Genomic DNA, 18,902 nt, shown 5'->3' on the forward strand with positions numbered 1-18,902 from the left:
GCAAGAATCTTGCCTGGGGTGACCTTCCATGTAGTACACCCAATTGTCAACCTCACTTCCACATGCTACACTCTGGAATGCATTTTGCAGACTAATGAGGCTCTGGCGCCTTGGAGTATTTTAATATTTTAGTAACAAGACATTGCAATTATGCTATTTTAGTTATGGCAAGAGGGTGGGTGCAAAATAGCCTAAGTGCTGATGCACCCAAAATTTTAAATTCATATTCGAGAATCTTGCCCATTCTTTTTAATGGCATTGTACTCTCTTGTAAACACTTGTTGTAAGACCAGAGCCATTAATCGTTCAATCATTGGTTTTTAAGAAATTTGAAATATTTCTGCAATAGAATGTCACATCTGATGACCAATGGATATGGTAGGATGATACATAAATGCTATTTGATATGCAAAAATGTAAATTTATTCCAGCATCTTAAAACTTTCATATTAAATGATTCCTTTGTTACGGAATAATAAAGTAATCATCTTGATGTTTTCTACAAGCCCACCTAAGCCTGTCTTTGATGCATAATTATGAATTTGTAATTCTAATTTGGAACACACGTGAATGTTACGTTCCTTTATCAGAAGGTCTGGTTGGTCAGTTTTTAAAACTGTTTACTTGAAGCCAGGAGCAATTTTCATATCTTGTTTCACCTATAAACATTAGTACAGTGACTGACACTTCTGTGTTGTACAATCACATTGTCTTCCAATGGGTTCATCACTACCCACAAGTGCAATAACTTCATCAGCAATTTACACAAGAGCAGCAATATTCCATCACTTCACAACAATAAACAAAATAAAGTTGGTACAGTCAGAGTTCATTTTAATGTCTCGGCAAACACCAGGATCTCTCCCCCATACACAATTTCAGATAAAACTTTGTTTCTGGCATTTACATATTATTGCATTTTTAAGTTTTCACATCTTGGTCCTGTAAAAAACATAAAATCGAGGTTCCACTATTTTACCGCATTTCAAATACCTTTTGTACGTATTACTGTGCGACCATTTTCATTTCAAATTTTTCCCCCAAGTTAAAAACCAGGACAGTAAACCTTCCTAAATCTAGGCCTGCAAAATGCATGTTTGGACCAAAAGAGCTGCCGAATCTTATTGTAGCTAGTGAGGAGTGTGCCAATTTTACAGGTCATGTGTGATAGATCAGTTGGCAGAACATTGGTACACAGGACCAAGGACCCTGGATGAAGTTTGTGTTTAAACTGTGACTCCACTGGATATTAAACCTGAGACCCCTTGATCACAAGGCAATGGCACTACCACAGCTCCTTGAGACGTATCTTTGTCAATGTTCACTTTCAATATATTTTCTTAATTCTTTGGAGTCGTGATGTCTGCAAATTTGGACGTCACTTAAATTACTGAAGGAAAGGTATTGGAATTTAGAGGACGTCCAAATCGTAACCTCCCACACCACAGTCAACTGCTTGAACCATTATGGTAAGCGAACAAGTTGAAAGCACATGGCATTTGCTGTTGAAATGAGAAATAATGGGGATTAAATGCTTCATTTAACATTTACTGTATGTTGAGTGCGTAATGAGCGAGATGCTCTATGGCAGTTACATTTTCCTCATATCAGAAAGGAATATTAGGTAGCAATAGGGAGTATGGACTTCCCTCCGAAACTACTAGTAGGTGTTAGTGTAGTGAAGCTACACTCTACCACGGTTATGTGTTCCTGAAGATGAGTCAAAATCGGTGCTTTTAACGGAACTTTTACATGAAACAACCATTTTTCATTTGATTTTGATCTTTGATGTCAGGAAAACATAAGTTGCCGTGGAGTGTACCTTGAGCATTTTTACCCTTACACTAATGCCATCTGGTAGCTTCCTAGTGAAATACGTGCTACAACTCGACATTTCATAATCTCTCCATGCGATTTGCACCTTCGGTATTAGGAGCACATAACTGCTTAGGAGTATGCTCCTCAGCCACCACGTGGGAGATGCACTTCGTACACTGATGTAGGGGGAAATAGAGCATAGAATGCAGGAGGATGGAAGAGAGATTCCTCGCAAACAATGATAACACAATATTAATACAATACAAGCTCTTCTAAATATTGTTATATTCTAATTCAGTCTCCTGGTAACTTAGACTAACTAAACAATTACTCAACATGAAGATTTGTGGTTTAGTGGTCTGCATTGTTGACTATGAAGCTGACAGCCCGGGTTCGGGATTCGTTCACAACTGATTTCTTTTTATTCCAACGTGATTTCAGGAAAAAAAAATAATTAAAAATTTTAACTCCTTGAGACGTATCTTATTCAATGTAAAGGTAAAGTGTCCCCCTGTGCATAGCACCACGCCATGAAGGCGTATAGGGGGTGTGGGGGTAACGCCTTACACTTTCTTGATCCGGTCGTGAGTGGGGGTGATGTGATCAGCATCACGCCCCTAACCGCCTTTACCCCCCAGGGTTTCCCCCAGGTACCCATGTTATTCGACGCTGGGTGGGTGCCAGGGCCGCTTCCACCGTTAGAAAAGTTCCCGGATTTGAACCGGCCGGGGATCGAACCCGGGACCTTGAGCATGGTAGTCAGACGTGTTACCGACTGAACCACCGCGGCCACATCTTATTCAATGTATTTTCTTGAAATTCTTTGGAGTCGTGATGTCAACGCAAATTTGGACGTCACTTAAATTACTGATGGAAAGGTATTGGAATTTAGAGGACGTCCAAATCGTAACCTCCCACACCCCAATCAGCTGCTTGAACCATTACTGTAAGCCAAGAAATTAAAAGAACATGGCATTTGTTGTTGAAACGAGATATAATGGGGAGGAGATGCATTGCTGTGTATTTAAATGAACATTTACTGTATGTTGTGGTCCGGGGCTCGATATCCAGTGGAGGCACATGGCACAGTGGTTCAGATTCTACTCTAAACTGTAGGTCCAGTCCCGATTAGCCTTTCTATGCATAAAGTGGACTTAAAACAACAAATCAATCAAACATTTACTGTGTGTTGCTTACATAATGAGCTACATGCTCCATGGCAGTTATGTTTTCCTCATATCAGAAAGTGGAATATTGACAAGCAACAGGAAGCATGGAGCATGAAGTATCCTCTGAAGCCACTAGTAGCTGTTACTGTAGTGAAGCTACACTCTACCGCGGTTATGTGTTGCTGATACCAAGAGTCAAAATTGGTGTATTTCATGGAAGTTTTACGTTAAACAATCATTTTTCGCTCGACTTTGAGGTTTGGCATCAGGAAAACATAAGAACCGTGGAGTGTACCTTGAGCGTTGTTTCCCTTACACTACTGCCTTCTGTTGGCTTCCTAGTGAACTATGTGCTAAAACTCGAGACGTTTCGTTATTTCCCCAGCCGATTTGCACCTTTGGTATCAGGAGCACATAACTGCTTAGGAGTATGTTCCTCAGCCAGCACTTAGGAGATGCACTCTGTACACGGATTTACGAGTAGATATTGGGGGATATAAAGGATGGAATGCTGGAGGAAGGAAAATAAATTCCTCGCAAACAATGCTAACACAGCACTGATACATTACAAGATTCTCTAAAGTTCGTTATATTCTAATGTAGTCTCCTGGTAACAGAAATAGACTAACTAAACAATTACTCAATGTGAAGCTTTGTAGTGTAGTGGTCTGCATTGTTGTCTATGAAGCTGGCTGGCCGGGTTCGAGACTTGAACACAACTGATTTTTTTATTCCAAAGAAGTGATTTCAGGAAACGAAATTAATTAAAAATGTGAACTCCTTGAGACGTATCTTATTCAATGTATTTTCTTGAAATTCTTCGGAGTCGTGATACCTCCCACAGCAAAATTAGCTGTTTGAACCATTACGGTAAGCCAACAAGTTGAAAGCACATGACATTTGCTGTTGAAATGAGAAATAATGGGGAGGAGATGCATTGCTGGGTATCTAAAACATTTTCTGTATGTTGCGTGCGTAAGGAGCAAGATGCTGTAGGGCAGTTACATTTTCCTCATATCAGAAAGTAATATTAAGTAGCAATATGGAGCATGGAGTACCCTCTGAAACCACTAGTAGGCGTTAGTGTAGTGAAGCTACTCTCTACCGCGGTTATGTGTTCCTGATGACGAGTCAAAATCGGTGCTTTTAACGGACTTTTACATGAAACAACCATTTTCATTTGATTTTGATGTCAGGAAAACATAAGGGCCATGGAGTGTACCTTGAGGATATTTACCCTTACACTAATGCCATCTGGTAGCTTCCTAGTGAAATATGTGCTACAACTCGAGACATTTCATAATCTCTCCATGCGATTTGCACCTTCGGTATTAGGAGCACATAACTGCTTAGGAGTATGCTCCTCAGCCACCACGTGGGAGATGCACTTTGTACACTGATGTAGGAGTAGATATTAGGGGAAAGAAAGCATAGAATGCAGGAGGATGGAAGAGAGATTTTTCGCAAACAATGATAACACAATATTAATACAATACAAGCTCTTCTATATATTGTTATATTCTAATTCAGTCTCCTGGTAACTTAGACTTACTAAACAATTACTCAACATGAAGATTTGTGGTGTAGTGGTCTGCATTGTTGACTATGAAGCTGGCCGGCCGTTTTCGAGATTCGTGCACAACTGATTTCTTTTTATTCCAACGTGATTTCAGGAAAACAAAATAATTAAAAATTTTAACTCCTTGAGACGTATCTTATTCAATGTATTTTCTTGAAATTCTTTGGAGTCGTGATGTCAACGCAAATTTGGACGTCACTTAAATTACTGATGGAAAGATATTGGAATTTAGAGGACGTCCAAATCGTAACCTCCCACACCCCAATCAGCTGCTTGAACCATTACTGTAAGCCAAGAAATTAAAAGAACATGGCATTTGTTGTTGAAACGAGATATAATGAGGAGGAGATGCATTGCTGTGTATTTAAATGAATATTTACTGTATGTTGTGGTCCGGGGCTCGATACCCAGTGGAGGCACATGGCACAGTGGTTCGGATTCTACTCTAAACTGTAGGTCCAGTCCCGATTAGCCTTTCTATGCATAAAGTGGACTTAAAACAACAAATCAATCAATCATTTACTGTGTGTTGCGTACGTCATGAGTTAAATGCTCCACGCAGTTACGTTTTCCTCATCAGGAAGTGGAATATTAACAAGCAACAGGAAGCATGGAGCATGAAGTACCCTCTGAAGCCACTAGTAGGTGTTAGTGTAGTGAAGCTACACTCTACCGCGGTTGTGCGTTTCTGATACCAAGAGTCAAAATTGGTGTATTTCATGGAAGTGAAGTTGTTAAACAATCATTTTTCACTTGATTTTGAGGTTTGGTATCAGGAAAACATAAGAACCGTGGAGTGTACCTTGAGCGTTGTTTCCCTTACACTACTGCCTTCTGTTGGCTTCCTAGTGAACTACGTGCTAGAGACGTTTCGTTGTTTCTCTATGCCATTTGCAACTTCGGTATCAGGAGCACATAACTGCTTAAGAGCATGCTCTTAAGCCACCACGTGGAAGATGCACCTTGTAGACTGATATACGAGTAGATATTGCCGTTAATACAGCATTGAATGCTGAAGAAGCATAAGGAAATTCCTTGCACACAATTAACACACAATTGGTATGACAGAAGCGTTTAAACTTTTTTTTTCATTCTCCTTGTACCTGAAATAGGCAAACAAATCAATTGTTAACTGTGAGGGTAGGTAGTGTAGTGGTCTGCATGCAGACTATAGGGCCGACGGTCCGAGTTCGAGATCCGCGTAGGATAATTTATTTTTCCAAATTGTTCTATCTTCGACGAGAATTAAACATAGAAACTATACCCACATTTCAACTCTTCTTCCTTTTTCATTTTAATGAACATTGTCATTAATGATATCAGCGTCAAGTTTCATGACGGTTATGTAAGTAAATAAATATATTGGGATGTGTAGGGCGTCTCACCTGAACTCTCTGGAACCACAGTCAGCTGTGACAACCACTATGGTATGATTTTTCTTAATATGCTTGAGTTTTATTAATAAAATTCGAAGATTTGTTTGTACTATTTAATCTATAACATGTAGAGCTGATTATATTACATGATTGTTTGTTTGTCAAATTTTTAGTTACATCAAAGTAGATCTCTGTGTTTTTGTTTCCTGTGGGAAAAAAATAAGCCCATAGAATTCCTGCAATAGCATTAGCAGAATAATCGAGTGCTATGCATTTGTTATTATCTGGCAGGTATTTTTAATTTCATACCGCTCTAACAGTATTTTATGCTATTGCTTCCAGTATTTTTTTGTTAAATATAGAAGATAATGCGTATGGTGCATCCAAACGATGGACATTTTGTAAGAAGAAATGCTGACATGAGCTTTAATAAGATGTTCTATTCACAATGCCTTTCTATGATACCACATTTATAAATAATTACACAAAAATGTGAAGCTGTACACTTTCTATTCTGAAAAGTTCAAAATAATATCTAGACATTAGTTTCCGCAACAGAACAGTATGCAATAAATTTGTAGGAGACAGCAACAAAATGTTGTTCCGCGAAATATCCTGTAGCAGAGATTCCATTTGCAAGTTTTAAAATGTTGGAATGACAAAAGGCTTCCCGGGTTTTGGGAAGTCGTACACATCCAACCACTTCGATCTCTTGGCTTGCAGGGACTTTTGTATGTTTTGGATCTGCAGGCGAAGAAAAGAAGATATTAGTTCAAAGTTTGTTTTCATACCCCTCATGAAAAAGAAGGAAACATTGTAACAGAAGGAAGGTCATTTTGCCTTCGCTTAAAGAATGAATGGTTGTCTCTTTACTATTCGGTTTCCTGCATGGCAGTAACAAGATTGTATTGAGATAAGAACTACGAACAGGAAACAGAAAAACGAATTAGAGTGATTGGTTGATATGTATTATATTTAATTGAAGTAGCTGGTTTGTACCGTTAGGTTAACCACAAAGAGGAAGGGAGAAGGAAATGAGCAAAATAAGCGTCCATGGCCTTGTTTATAGATACCATCTCAGCACTTCCCTTGAATACTAGTGACAAAGGTTCTATATCAACATGCAACATGCATGCACATCTAGTGCTTAAACTTATAACTGTTTTAACGCTACTTTTCGAGAGAGTACCCCCAAAAGGTGCATAATGAGTGCTCGAAGTGAGGGTGGCGGGTACGGGAAGATGATATCCCCCAGATAGCAAAATATTCGTAAAGAATTACCCTGGTGGTATAATTGTCACCATGTTAAAACATAGAAGCATCCCCGTCCCCGCAGCTAAACCCAAAGCTCGACCATACACTCCCTAAGCTAACATTTTCCATTTCAGGTCTGTGTGGCTCTGTGCGAAAGGTACGAAGTACGTACTTGAAGCATGGTTTTGACAGAAGTGACGTCACCTAGTACAGTTCGAAAGCGCCAAGAACAGGAGTACGCAAGTGCATAGCTCGCAGTGTAGATGGAAGCTGACTAGGTCACGTGATTTCCACACTCGTTGTTCGTTTGTTTAAAATCGCGGAGATAGAAAGCCAACAACACAGGTTAAATATACGTTATGGGTCAGCAAGTTGTTGGTTAAAGGGCTGCTAATGTGTGGAAATGTATGTGTACGAACATTTGAAAATACAACGTGATTTCTATGGTGAAAAACAAGTGTTTAAAACGTGGGGAAAACAACAAGTAGTAAGTTTTATCTACTGATCGTATTTGGCGCTGCAGTCGAAGTGCAATTCGAAAGACAACACTTCCAGTCCACGACTTGAAAACCGCACTCCAAGACCATACTCGGAGGATGCTCGCTTCAAGTACGGTCTTACACCTTTGGGACACGACCTGTGTATAAGAAACCGCTATTACGGCGAATCAGGTTCAATTTCCATGATACGGCACTGCCACACTTGTATTTAGCTTAGTTCATACCCCTACAAGTACAATAAATAAAAATCTATATGTTTCCAAAAAAGTAATTAGACCTTTATTTAAAATTTAGAAAATTTTGGCGGGGGGCATGGGGAAGTTTCGGGGGCTAGTGCACCCGGCCACCCTTAACAACACCTTAACAACACTCCTGATATAATGTGAGTAATTGTACTTATGGCGTTTGAGAGCTCGAAAATTTACTTACTTCATAAAATTTACATTTGAGATGCATTTGCGTTGAAAATATTACTTAGGGGACAGAGGGATGAAATTGCAAGGGATGTTTGGGGGTAAATCACCTACCTCCTCGATCTCCGAGGCAAGCAGCTGTCTCTCGTGCTCGGGGCTGAAGGACCTCTCCCTCCTCACCTGCCCCATCCGCTCCAGGCGACGGAAGATCCTGTTCAGCTCCTCAGGGTCTGTCCTGCAATTGGAAACAGGACGATTTCATTGTCAGTCTTTACGTCGATTTTCTACCTCTTAGCTTAGTCGGGACGATAAGGATGACTTAGAGGCGTGGCTACTGTGCGATTAAAAATGATACATACTCGAGTTTGGACTTCAATTAAAATTAACCACTAGATCTACATAAAAACGAGTTACATCAAAATTTTGCTTATTCAGTTCTGCGTTAATATATGCTAACAAATATCTTTTCAGGTATGTTTTCTATTTTTAATAGTCGTGACTCGTGACAACAAAAAAAGTGCAGGTTTTTTTTCCAGTGTTGCAAACTATCGCTCTCTTTGAAATTCTATAAATAAAAAAAACAAGTGGTCAGATCGTGATGAAATTTTAGTATGGTGCAGACAGAAAGGTTTTAAACACAATTCTTAATTTCAGATTTATAAAAAAACTCAATATGCTGACCAAGGCAGAAATTTATTTTATTTTAAAACATAAACTAAACGTAACGATTCAACCTTCTAGCAAGGTCTTCTTCACTGTACCAAGTACAAATGAAACAAGGTACAAAACAGGAAGATATGTATGCACAAAAATCACTCCCCTCACTCTGAGTATAAATCAGCATATTGAGTTTTTCATATCATGGCTTAATGGTGTTATAAGATTTATAAAACTTGTCAAAAAACAGTTCTCATCGACTTTGCGAGACAACTTTTTCTTAGTATTGGATAGTCCTAGAAATACGAAGCTCTTTGCATCTGTTTTCAAACACTGCCGATTCACATTGCGAAACCGATTTTGTACAGATTTTTATTCAACGGAGTATACAGTGGGATCCATGAGTATTACCGTGCAAATTGTCCATCACCATGTTCGTGCACTTTATTTGACCCAATAAGAGCTTCCAGAATTAAAAGAAAACTGAAAACAAGCTGTTGACAACTTCTGCATCAGCATACATTAAAATCCATCGCTTAAAAATACACAGGATGTAAGAGAAAAATTAATGAAATTAGTCATGGACAATTTGCAAGGTAATACTCATGGATCATGTACGTGGAACGTGACATTAACGCATGCAGCGATGTTCGTTGAACAGTGGAGGCTGTCATTGCGAGCGGGATATCCGGATATTCTGATGTCTGAATATCCCAATTATATGGATATCCCAATTATACGGATATCCCAATTATACGGATATCCGAATTATAAAATGTGACAGCAATACGTCTACAACGAACGGAATAATTGCGATTACATTGTGAAACATTTCATTCTGCCTGTTTCATCACAACCCAAACCAACCTGATTTGGCATTTAGAATTGAGTCTTTGTGTCAAGCCCATTTTATGCATGTTTATCCAACTTACACACATTTCTTTCGCTGTCAATATGTGCATCAGAACTGTTTTGTCACATTATAAACCGGGCCTCCTCGTGATAGCGTCGTCGCCTTGTAATCAAGGGGTCCCGGATCCGATTGCCCTGAAGGCACATGGTAGTTCGGATTCCACTTTAAACTGTACGTCCAGTCCCGATTAGCCTTACTGTGCATAAAGTGGACTTAAAACACCAAATCAAGCAATCAATCAGTCACATTATAAATTCACCATTCCACTTTAAAATAGGATAGGGTGATGCAGTCAAACGGAAGGATTTAAAAATTCACAAAAAAGCAAGTATTATTTATTTTTGAACATGAATGTACTGTACATGAGTTGAATTTACTAGTGTACTTGAAAAATGTTCACTTTTTGAATATGGTGTCATTAAGATGGCGTCCTTGGTGTTCCACACATTATCGGAGTCTCAGAGTAAATCCACCCATGACGTTGCGTAGCATCTCCAACAGAATGTTGTGGGGATCTCTTGCCGAATTCGCTCTTTCAAATCATCCCTGGTTCTTGGAGGGTTGTCCTTGAATACTTTGGATTTGAGGTAACCCCAAAGGAAAAAAGTCAGGAGCTGTTAAGTCTGGTGAACGGGCAGGCCAAGGAATATCGCCGAATCTGCCGATGAAATGCCAGGAAATGCGAGTCTAAGCACATCCATGGACACTCTGGCAGTATGGCTAGTTGCACCATCTTGCTGGAAGCAAGGAGCACGCGGGGGTAACTGAAACTCTCCACGGAGAGCGTGTCGATCTCCAACAAAACTATCCGAGTTTTTGTAATACGCCTTTACAGCAATGTGTGCAAAACAAAGGACGCCATCTTACTGACACCATATTCAAAAAATGAACATTTTTCAGGTACACTAGTAATTTCAACTTATGTACAGTACATTCATGTTCAAAAAATTACTAATATTTGCTCTATCTATTTTTTGTGATTTTTTAAAAATCTTCACGTTTGACTGCCTGACCCTATATGTACAGCCAAATTAGTCACAAATGCAGTCAGGTTTTTATTATCCACCGCTCTCTCAGCATTCCGGAGGCCCCCCCCCCCAAAGAAGAGCCAATCCACGTATTCGGCTAAAATACCGAGCTAAGTACAAATATTAAAATTATGCACGTAAAGCTCCTCAAGCAATGTTACTGAATAAAGTAAACACATGTAGCTCCCCAAAAGGTCTATGCAGCCTAACGAAAGCGTTCACCTCACAAGAAATCTCACCTTTCTTTTGTCTCCCAACTTTCTCTTTGCCTTTCTGATCTCCTTGTGGACTTCTCGTCAACAGCCTGTAAATAAATGCTTGAATATATTAGTAAAAAGTGTAAGAACATATTCTGGTATAATTAATGTACTACTGAATATGGTGCTGAGCTGAGTGCTCGAATAATTCTCTTGATGTTAGTGACAGTGGCGGCTCGTGGTCTGGCTCTATGGGTGTGCACTTTAGTCTCGCGTCCAGAAGTGTTATTTATACCACCCCTGTCAAATACTTGCACCCGTTTTTGCGTACATAATGATGATTAATATATTGGCAACCCAAGTTTTGATCACTGAAAATGAGGCTATAACAAAGTTATATTTCATGATTTTTTAACACGGATTTTTTACAAATTTCAAATATTTCGGAAATTATCAAGCCAATCACGAGAAGAGCAATGTTATTGTGCAATATGTAATTCAGCATTCGATAATCTGACAAAATCACTCAAAACATAGAAATATCGACCTACCATATCAATACTATTGTCGATTTGCAAAATATTTCATAAAACTTCCTCCTCCGCTCCGCTGATATTAATGAACAAGGAGAATAATAACATTGGCGTACACCAAAGACGCCGATCCAACTACCACATGGAGGAAATCAATTGTAATCTATCTAGCTGTTGTTTATTTCTAATGACAGACTGATCGAGCCAAGCAAATCAAGCGAAATGAAGAGAATAATAAATCTTAAAGAAAATTACAGTACTCACTCAGTTCACACTGCCCTGCTTCGTACTTCAGAATTTTCCCTTCTCTTCCGCCGTATCCATTTGCTGCAGTTGCTACAGGTTTTATAGCTAACTTCCCTCCAAAAATTCAACAACGTTAAATATTTAGTCTCTGCTTTCGCTATGTACAGTTTCCCTATTCAGCATGAAATCAAACAGTTTGCACTGAAACAGGTTCGAGCTTTTGACAGCGCTAAACAATTTTGCAACTCAGGAACAGAAACACACAATGCAAAACAGCTGGCCGATTGATGTACGCTCCCTCCGCGCGGGTTGATAATTCGGCTACTGTGCCACAGAGACCGTTTATTTTAGCCAAGATGCACTAAATAAAGGCAATATCAGGCATGTTTAAAACACCCGTCTCGCTTTCAGTTGCCCTCCCCACCTTCCCCCTTTTCTTTCCCTGTCATGCTGAGGACAGAATCGGAGGGACAATATACCATCGAAATTTCCCTTTCCTAAAAAAAAATCCCTCAATTTTTAATGATGTATGGGTTACCTCGACTCTGTCACGCGATCTCTAAGGGAATGGGTTTGCAACACTACATTTGCTAGCACACCGATCGCTGCGTTCACGACTTTCCTAAATGATGCAACCTCCCCTCTCACGGCGCAGAAGCCAAAATACCCAATCAGCGTTCTCTACGCGACTGCTGCAACAGCGTCAGAGATAACGAAACTCGCATTGTGCGAGCCCAGAACGTGGCTCGGTCGACGCGGGTTGATATCACTGATCGCACGCTTCTCCACCACCTCTTCTCTTCGTGAAGCGGCGCGGGAACACTTGATGTTTCGAAGGAGATAAGAGTTCAATGAATAAGTATAATAATAATGCTTTGCATTACAGATTTATTTGGGTGTGCACGTGCGAATAGGCAGAAGCCGCTACTGGTTCGTGACGGTAACATGTAATGTTAATTGGACATTATCCATTGTCTAGAGCTTTTACCTGGGAGGACGATGTCTTCCCCCTAGCTGCTTCCTTTTCACCATATTATCCGACTGAATGGCGTATTTGTGATTTCATTTGGGGGGGTAGGTTTCTTTTTAGATATGCAAATTTGTATATGTTGGCAGTCAATAAACTAAACTATTGCCTTGCGGATCTAAGTACTTTAAAACATTGGTTGCAAGGTAGATCATGTGATCTACAGTTATGTGACTGAAACTCCACGTGGAGTAGACAAGCAGAATGACAGCTTCGACCATTGGCTGAAGGTTGAGTGTGATTGGACGAAAACAACTCGCCCGCTGTTTATCCCCACCCACGTATGTGGCGGCGGCTTTCTTCAGATCTTGGAGGTTAACGAAGTAAACCAATCAACAGCAGCGAAACATTCGAAAGGAGCAAAAAGCGAACATACCTGTCTAAGATCTGACCTCGTCGGCAGATTCAAGTAATCTGCATCCAGAAAATATGGAGTGCTCTTCAACAGATCTGGAAAGAAATGTTTCATGACGATAATTCTAATGCGATAAAACAGCAACAATATGAAAGACGAAAGGAAAAACGGAAAATGCATATTCAAATTCTCTCTCTCTCTCTCTCTCTCTCTCTCTCTCTCTGTTCTCTTTCTCTCCTCCCCATCTCTCTCTCTCTCGCACACACACACACACACACACACAAAGTTTTCCTCTCATTCGCTCACTACTTCTGTTTTCCGCAATCTCTCTCTCTCTCTTTCTCGCTCTCTCTCCCCTCCCCTTCTCTCTATCACTACTTTTATTTTTTTCTCTCAAGCTCAGGTTTGTGTCTCTCCATCTTGTTTCTCCAGCCTAGACAATCAGAAAACAATGGCGAAGGAACTCGATGCGCTGACTACGCAACGAAAGGAAGCTCGGCAGGCCGATAAGATATTACATTAAAAGGTAGGGGTGGGGGGGAATTAGTACTAAAAATGGAAATAATAACTGAAAAAGACAAAATAAGCACTATAAAAAACACATGCACCAAAATAGCACCTTTTGGTAGGTTGTACGTACATACACTTGCGTTCAAGGAAATAGACCCGCCTCACACTTTTGACATAAAATGTTTACTTCTTCTTACTTTTCTTCCAACTGTTTGGAGGCACAAAAAATGTTGGTTTTCGAGTTAAGGAGTGGCCAGCGTGCAGTCCCGACCTAAACCCCATTGAACATTTGTGGGACGAGCTAAAAAAGAGAGTTCGCGCCAGAGTTCCTGCCCTTACTTCGATCCCAGAACTTCGTGTTGCGGTAGAAGACGAGTGGCGTAATATCGCACAGAAAAGAATATTAAATTTGATTCAGTCTATGCCTAATCGTATGCGGGCTGTTATTAGAGCAAGGAGAGGCCATATTAGAAATTAACAATTGTTGCCATATGTTATTGTTTAAGTTCTTGAAAACTCAGTTTTCTATCATTCTGAAATGGTGTTTTTTTTTTCAAAATTTTCACTTATCAGAATAAAGCAATGTTAATAAATTTAAGTTCACTTTAAGCGTTATTAAATGATCTTTCAAACAGCATACTTCTATTATTGTCTTATTATTTTTTCTGAAAAACATTTTATGTTAAAAGTGTGAGGTGGCTCTTTTTCTTTGCACGCAAGTGTATTTAAATATTTCCCATACAAAGAAAACAAACACAGTCTCGCAACCGAAATTCACTCGTCACTCACTCTCAGCAACGTAAAGTAAAAAAAAAAAAATGCCAATATAAGAAAAATGACCTCCTCACCGAAGAATCTTCGTTCCAGTATAAGTAAAGATACGCGCTTTTGGAAAGTGTATCCGAGTCCGTAGCTGACGCAACTGTTAGTCGAAGTATATAGGACCATGTGTTGGCGTAGGTTGGACATATTTTTTTTGAAATCCAAAGAACATGGAAACAAATTGTTGAGCTCTAGATATTAAAGCTCCTTGAATTTGGCTTTTAGCTCCATTGTTAGCTCTTTTCCACTTATATGGATTGGCAACACTGCAGTGCGGTAATATTTATATTAATATTACTACATCAATGAAAAGAGTACCTTTAGTGTATTTAGAGGATGCAAACAGGCTCCTTTTCTTCAAGTCTTTCCTCCATTCCTTCAGCACCTCCTCGTCCCTGGCAAATGGAAAAATAATAAGGTTTTACGTACACTCACCGGCACTAAAAATGGCACACTTAGATTCTGAAATACTCGCTTCCCTGCAAGGAGCTATGTGTGTTGCCTAAATCTACGGCGACAAGTGTGTCTTAATAGCAAATCTTCAATGGCAAGTTCTACCACCGCCGTAGACTTAGGCAAACATGACCGGAATTTGGAAGAGGAAAGTCACCAAAACTGACAAAGGGCTCTTAAACCGACACACCACTATTTCACAGCCGAGAAGTCCTGACACTTTGCGATAACAGGGTAAGTCTATTCTTTAGGCTTCCAAGATAATGTGCGACCAGTGAAACGAGCGCTTCTGGCGGTTTTCTTTTTGTAGGGAGAGATTTTTGTTTTTTGGTGATTTCAGTACTTTTGCTTGTCCGTGCATAACACTATATTATTCATACTGGAAGGACGAGGAAACTCTTACAGTTTTATCAGGTCATTGTGGATAGAATAACGATTCTGAACATGTATTTCTTTCAGTTGTGAAGATGTGGTGCTTGTAAATTTTTGAGGTTATTGTTATTGATGTCCCAAAACCGACATACGTCAATAATTGGGTTTCATAAACCGTTTCGTGAGATGAAGATATCCTAGATGCTGAATGTATTTTGGCGAAGGACTTTATTCTGAAGATGTCAGTGGCGAAGAATGAATAATGTGTATCATGTGCAATCTTTGGGCTGCGTTTTCTGTAAATTACATGTCATTGAGGGCTAAATAGTCCAAAGAAATTGCATTTTGTTCATGATGATTAAAGGAATTGCTTTATTCTCTAATATAAACCATTTAGGGGAAGGAAGGGTAAAGTGGCCATTCTAAGGTTTGATGAATTCTTATCATATATTTTAATGAGCAAAGTTATAGAAACATAGACCAATAGTAAGCATAATAACTTTAGTTCCAATTGCTATTTTCTTTTCTTTTAAATTCTTGTTGTTTAGAAATGTACACGTTACTAAAAAAAAAAGTACGAAGTGGCCACTTTGCCCGCCTAGGTTGGGTAAAGTGGCCAGCCCCTTCTAACTTTACCCGTATAGGTAAATGGACAAATCACATTGATCCAGAGTGTGTATTTAATCAACACAAGCTGAAGTAGTACACATTAAGAAGAAGAACGTATTATCTTTTCTAAGTATTATCTTAAGTATGAAATCTTTACAAGATAAAGTAAATAGTAATTTGTAATCAATAGTCTATCAATAAAGGATTAGGCGTAGGGCTATTTGCAAAATTCGTACTCAAACTAATAATCTTCTCCGCCACAACCGGCGCACTCTTCATGTGCCCACTTCTTACATTTTAAACATATAATCCATCCTTCATTGCCTTTCGAGTCTGTCTGTTTCGTGGCCACTTTGCCCGGAATGACGCCATTACAAAAACTGTGGTCTACACGACTTAGCGTTTTCAAAAACACATAATTTTGAAAGGTTATTTTACGCTGATCAAACAGCACAAGAGCATATAATTATAACACTTACTATTATTTAGCTATATTCAACAATTTGTACCACTTAGCTAAAATCAGACTTGTAAAAAAACAATGAAATGAGTTCACATCTAGAAAAATGCAGCCTTCCGCTTCAAAGTCACAGACAACACTGACAGCATCCGTAGTGACTGTTTCGCCCGGCTCCCGTGTGGTGGCAGCACTATACAGTGAAGTAAACTTACATGGCTAATTTGCCCGCACTGGCCACTTTATCCTTCCTTCCACTACATATATTGGTTTGTGTTGCTTTGTAATTTAATTCCTTACTTAAACAGGTATGTCGGTTTAGGAACCCATTTTCTCAGATGGTATAATTGTACCTTTTTGAAAAAAAAAACTATTTTGTGCAACGAAATGTTGTTGTAATATGCATTATTACACAGCTTATAATTGGGCATGGAATTGATGTACACATTGATATATTCCACGTCGGAAAATTCCTTCCCTACTCCGAGTTAAAAGTAAAAGACAAAATGGTCGGTTCTGGTGACTTTCCTCTACTAGTGGGGCTACAGCCGTGATAAATATAAACCTTACAATTGCCCACGTTCCAAGCATATACAAATGTCCGAAATACCATTGAATGTCACCTTGTATTTACACTCAACCACAAGGGTATGTGTACATAGTACACATATTTACTAATTCAGAATTATGTAATACAACGTTGAGGAACCTGAAAGATATGGCAGTAAAAGAGAGAGAGGATATCATATGAACAAACATTAGTACATTTTCAGTAAGTATAAAACGCAAAAGAAACAATGGTGTATCAAAAATTTTTGTACTGAGTGCCCCCTCCGAAATTTTGAGAAAATAAAAATTCAGTAAAGAACCTGAATAAAAAACAGGCAAATCAAATCCCTATTAAAACGACCCAATTACCAATTTTGTCTTTGAATAGTTTTTTAAACGAAGATTAAAAATCATAATTACGAAATATTTTATTGTGTATCCTGATCCCCTAGAACGCACTAGTGGTTGCAACAAATAACAACAGTTAGGGCCTCCCCGATGGCGTAGTGGTAACGTCGTCACCTTGTAATGAAGGGGTCCCTGGTTCGATACCCGGTTGAGGCACATGGCACAGTTTTTCGGATTCCACATTAAACTATAGGCCCAGTCCCGATTAGTATTTCTGTGCATAAATTGGACTTGAAACAACGATTCAATCATTCAGTTCAAATAATTAGCTCAATTCCCCACCCAATTAAGTAGCAAGTTTGATATCAAATTGAACCTGGCACCATCCTTGGACTATCGGAGACCCCTGCAATAACCATAGCCGGGTACAGAGCAGGCTTGCCATTACTTACAAATGTAGCTGACTACAAAATTTGGGATTATACAAGGGCAAGAAGCATAAGGAAATATCAGCTTTAGCAAGCACCAGGTGTTATATTCGCCGTGCAACAATGAGTCCGCAGTTCTGCGTAAGGCTCGTCAAGGACAGCCACGGAAGCCCGGCAGAAGGTCTCGGCGGTTGCACGGGGAATCAAACGCTGTGTGCATAAACATCCAGAAGGTCACCTACCTTGCTCTTTGCAAAATCGCTTCCTGCCTTTCCTTCTCTGTTCTTATCTCCTCCGTTTCCTGTTCCTCTATCACCTTCTGCTCGACTCTTGCCTGGAAACTAGAAAAATAGGATTTCAAAATAGCAAAAACCTTGAAACCTTAACACATAAGGCTCGGCGACGGCAGCTAATTGTCCTCTCCTTTCAAAAACCCGCTATGATATTCCAAAATTCGAAAATTACATCTGCTTAGAAACCTTTTAGAGCATTCACATAAATCATCCAGAGCCTTAATGTGGACACGATGGGGCAGGAACGTGAAGAGGGAGGGAAGCGGTGTACAAAGGTACATTGTGCTCTCCTAAGTATTTGGAAAGGGCTAGCCTACAGTATTAGCTAGACTCGTCGATCCAAGTTGTACTACCTTATATCCGCTTCAAAAATTTGGACAAACGCAGAAAGCTTCCGTTGACTTTAATAATAATAATAACCAGTGGCTCTACAGCGTAGGAAATATCCGAGACCTGGATACGCTACTCACTCGTATCTCCCCAATTTCCTCACGACGGTGGGTTGCCACCGGTCCTATACACAGGCCGAGAACCCAGATGGACTCGAACCCATGCAGTCGGAGCCCAAAGCACAGCGCCTTAGACCGCACGGCCACGGACTTTATCCAAAAGATATAATGCAGGTAGATTCAACGGTGCAAGGTTGATCTCTGTTCTCAGGTATGGCCATTACATTTCAGATAAGCTCGGAATATAAGAGGTGTCCATTACTCACGAATCTAAAACGACATCCTCCCTTCCATACAGTACAACTTCCAAACTGTATACTCGCAAGCAGACGAGGCTGTCACCTAGGTCGCCCACAGCGATCTAACATCATCCTCTGTGGACTTTGGGATTGTCCCTTCATCCATTTAATCTGATCATGATTAGGATTAACCAGTCAGAAAAGCGACATGAAGTACACAAACGTCAAACTGAGCACAGATTTATCACTTCGAAAATGAATCGAGTTTTTAATCTTCCTAACTTAAATCCACGTCTTGAAAAATGTTC

At 39.6% G+C, this 18,902-nt stretch overlaps 1 protein-coding gene across 1 annotated transcript in view; it reads right to left on the reverse strand.

Annotated features, from left to right (window-relative positions):
- Nucleotides 1-6,150: 6,150 nt before the first annotated feature.
- Nucleotides 6,151-18,902, reverse strand: part of LOC145981301 (uncharacterized) — a 28,009-nt gene continuing 15,257 nt past the window's right edge. The window contains exons 7-12 of the mRNA XM_083114491.1: nt 17,856-17,954; nt 14,716-14,792; nt 13,087-13,160; nt 10,947-11,011; nt 8,224-8,344; nt 6,151-6,686 (exon numbers count right to left, since the gene is read on the reverse strand). Coding sequence (XP_082970617.1) covers nt 6,585-6,686; nt 8,224-8,344; nt 10,947-11,011; nt 13,087-13,160; nt 14,716-14,792; nt 17,856-17,954 — 538 coding nt within the window. The 3' untranslated portion in view covers nt 6,151-6,584. The remainder of the gene's footprint in view (nt 6,687-8,223; nt 8,345-10,946; nt 11,012-13,086; nt 13,161-14,715; nt 14,793-17,855; nt 17,955-18,902) is intronic.

The sequence above is a fragment of the Lepisma saccharinum genome, chromosome 29, assembly GCF_977018435.1.
Source record: "Lepisma saccharinum chromosome 29, izLepSacc3.1, whole genome shotgun sequence".
Taxonomy (NCBI): Eukaryota; Metazoa; Arthropoda; class Insecta; order Zygentoma; family Lepismatidae; genus Lepisma; species Lepisma saccharinum.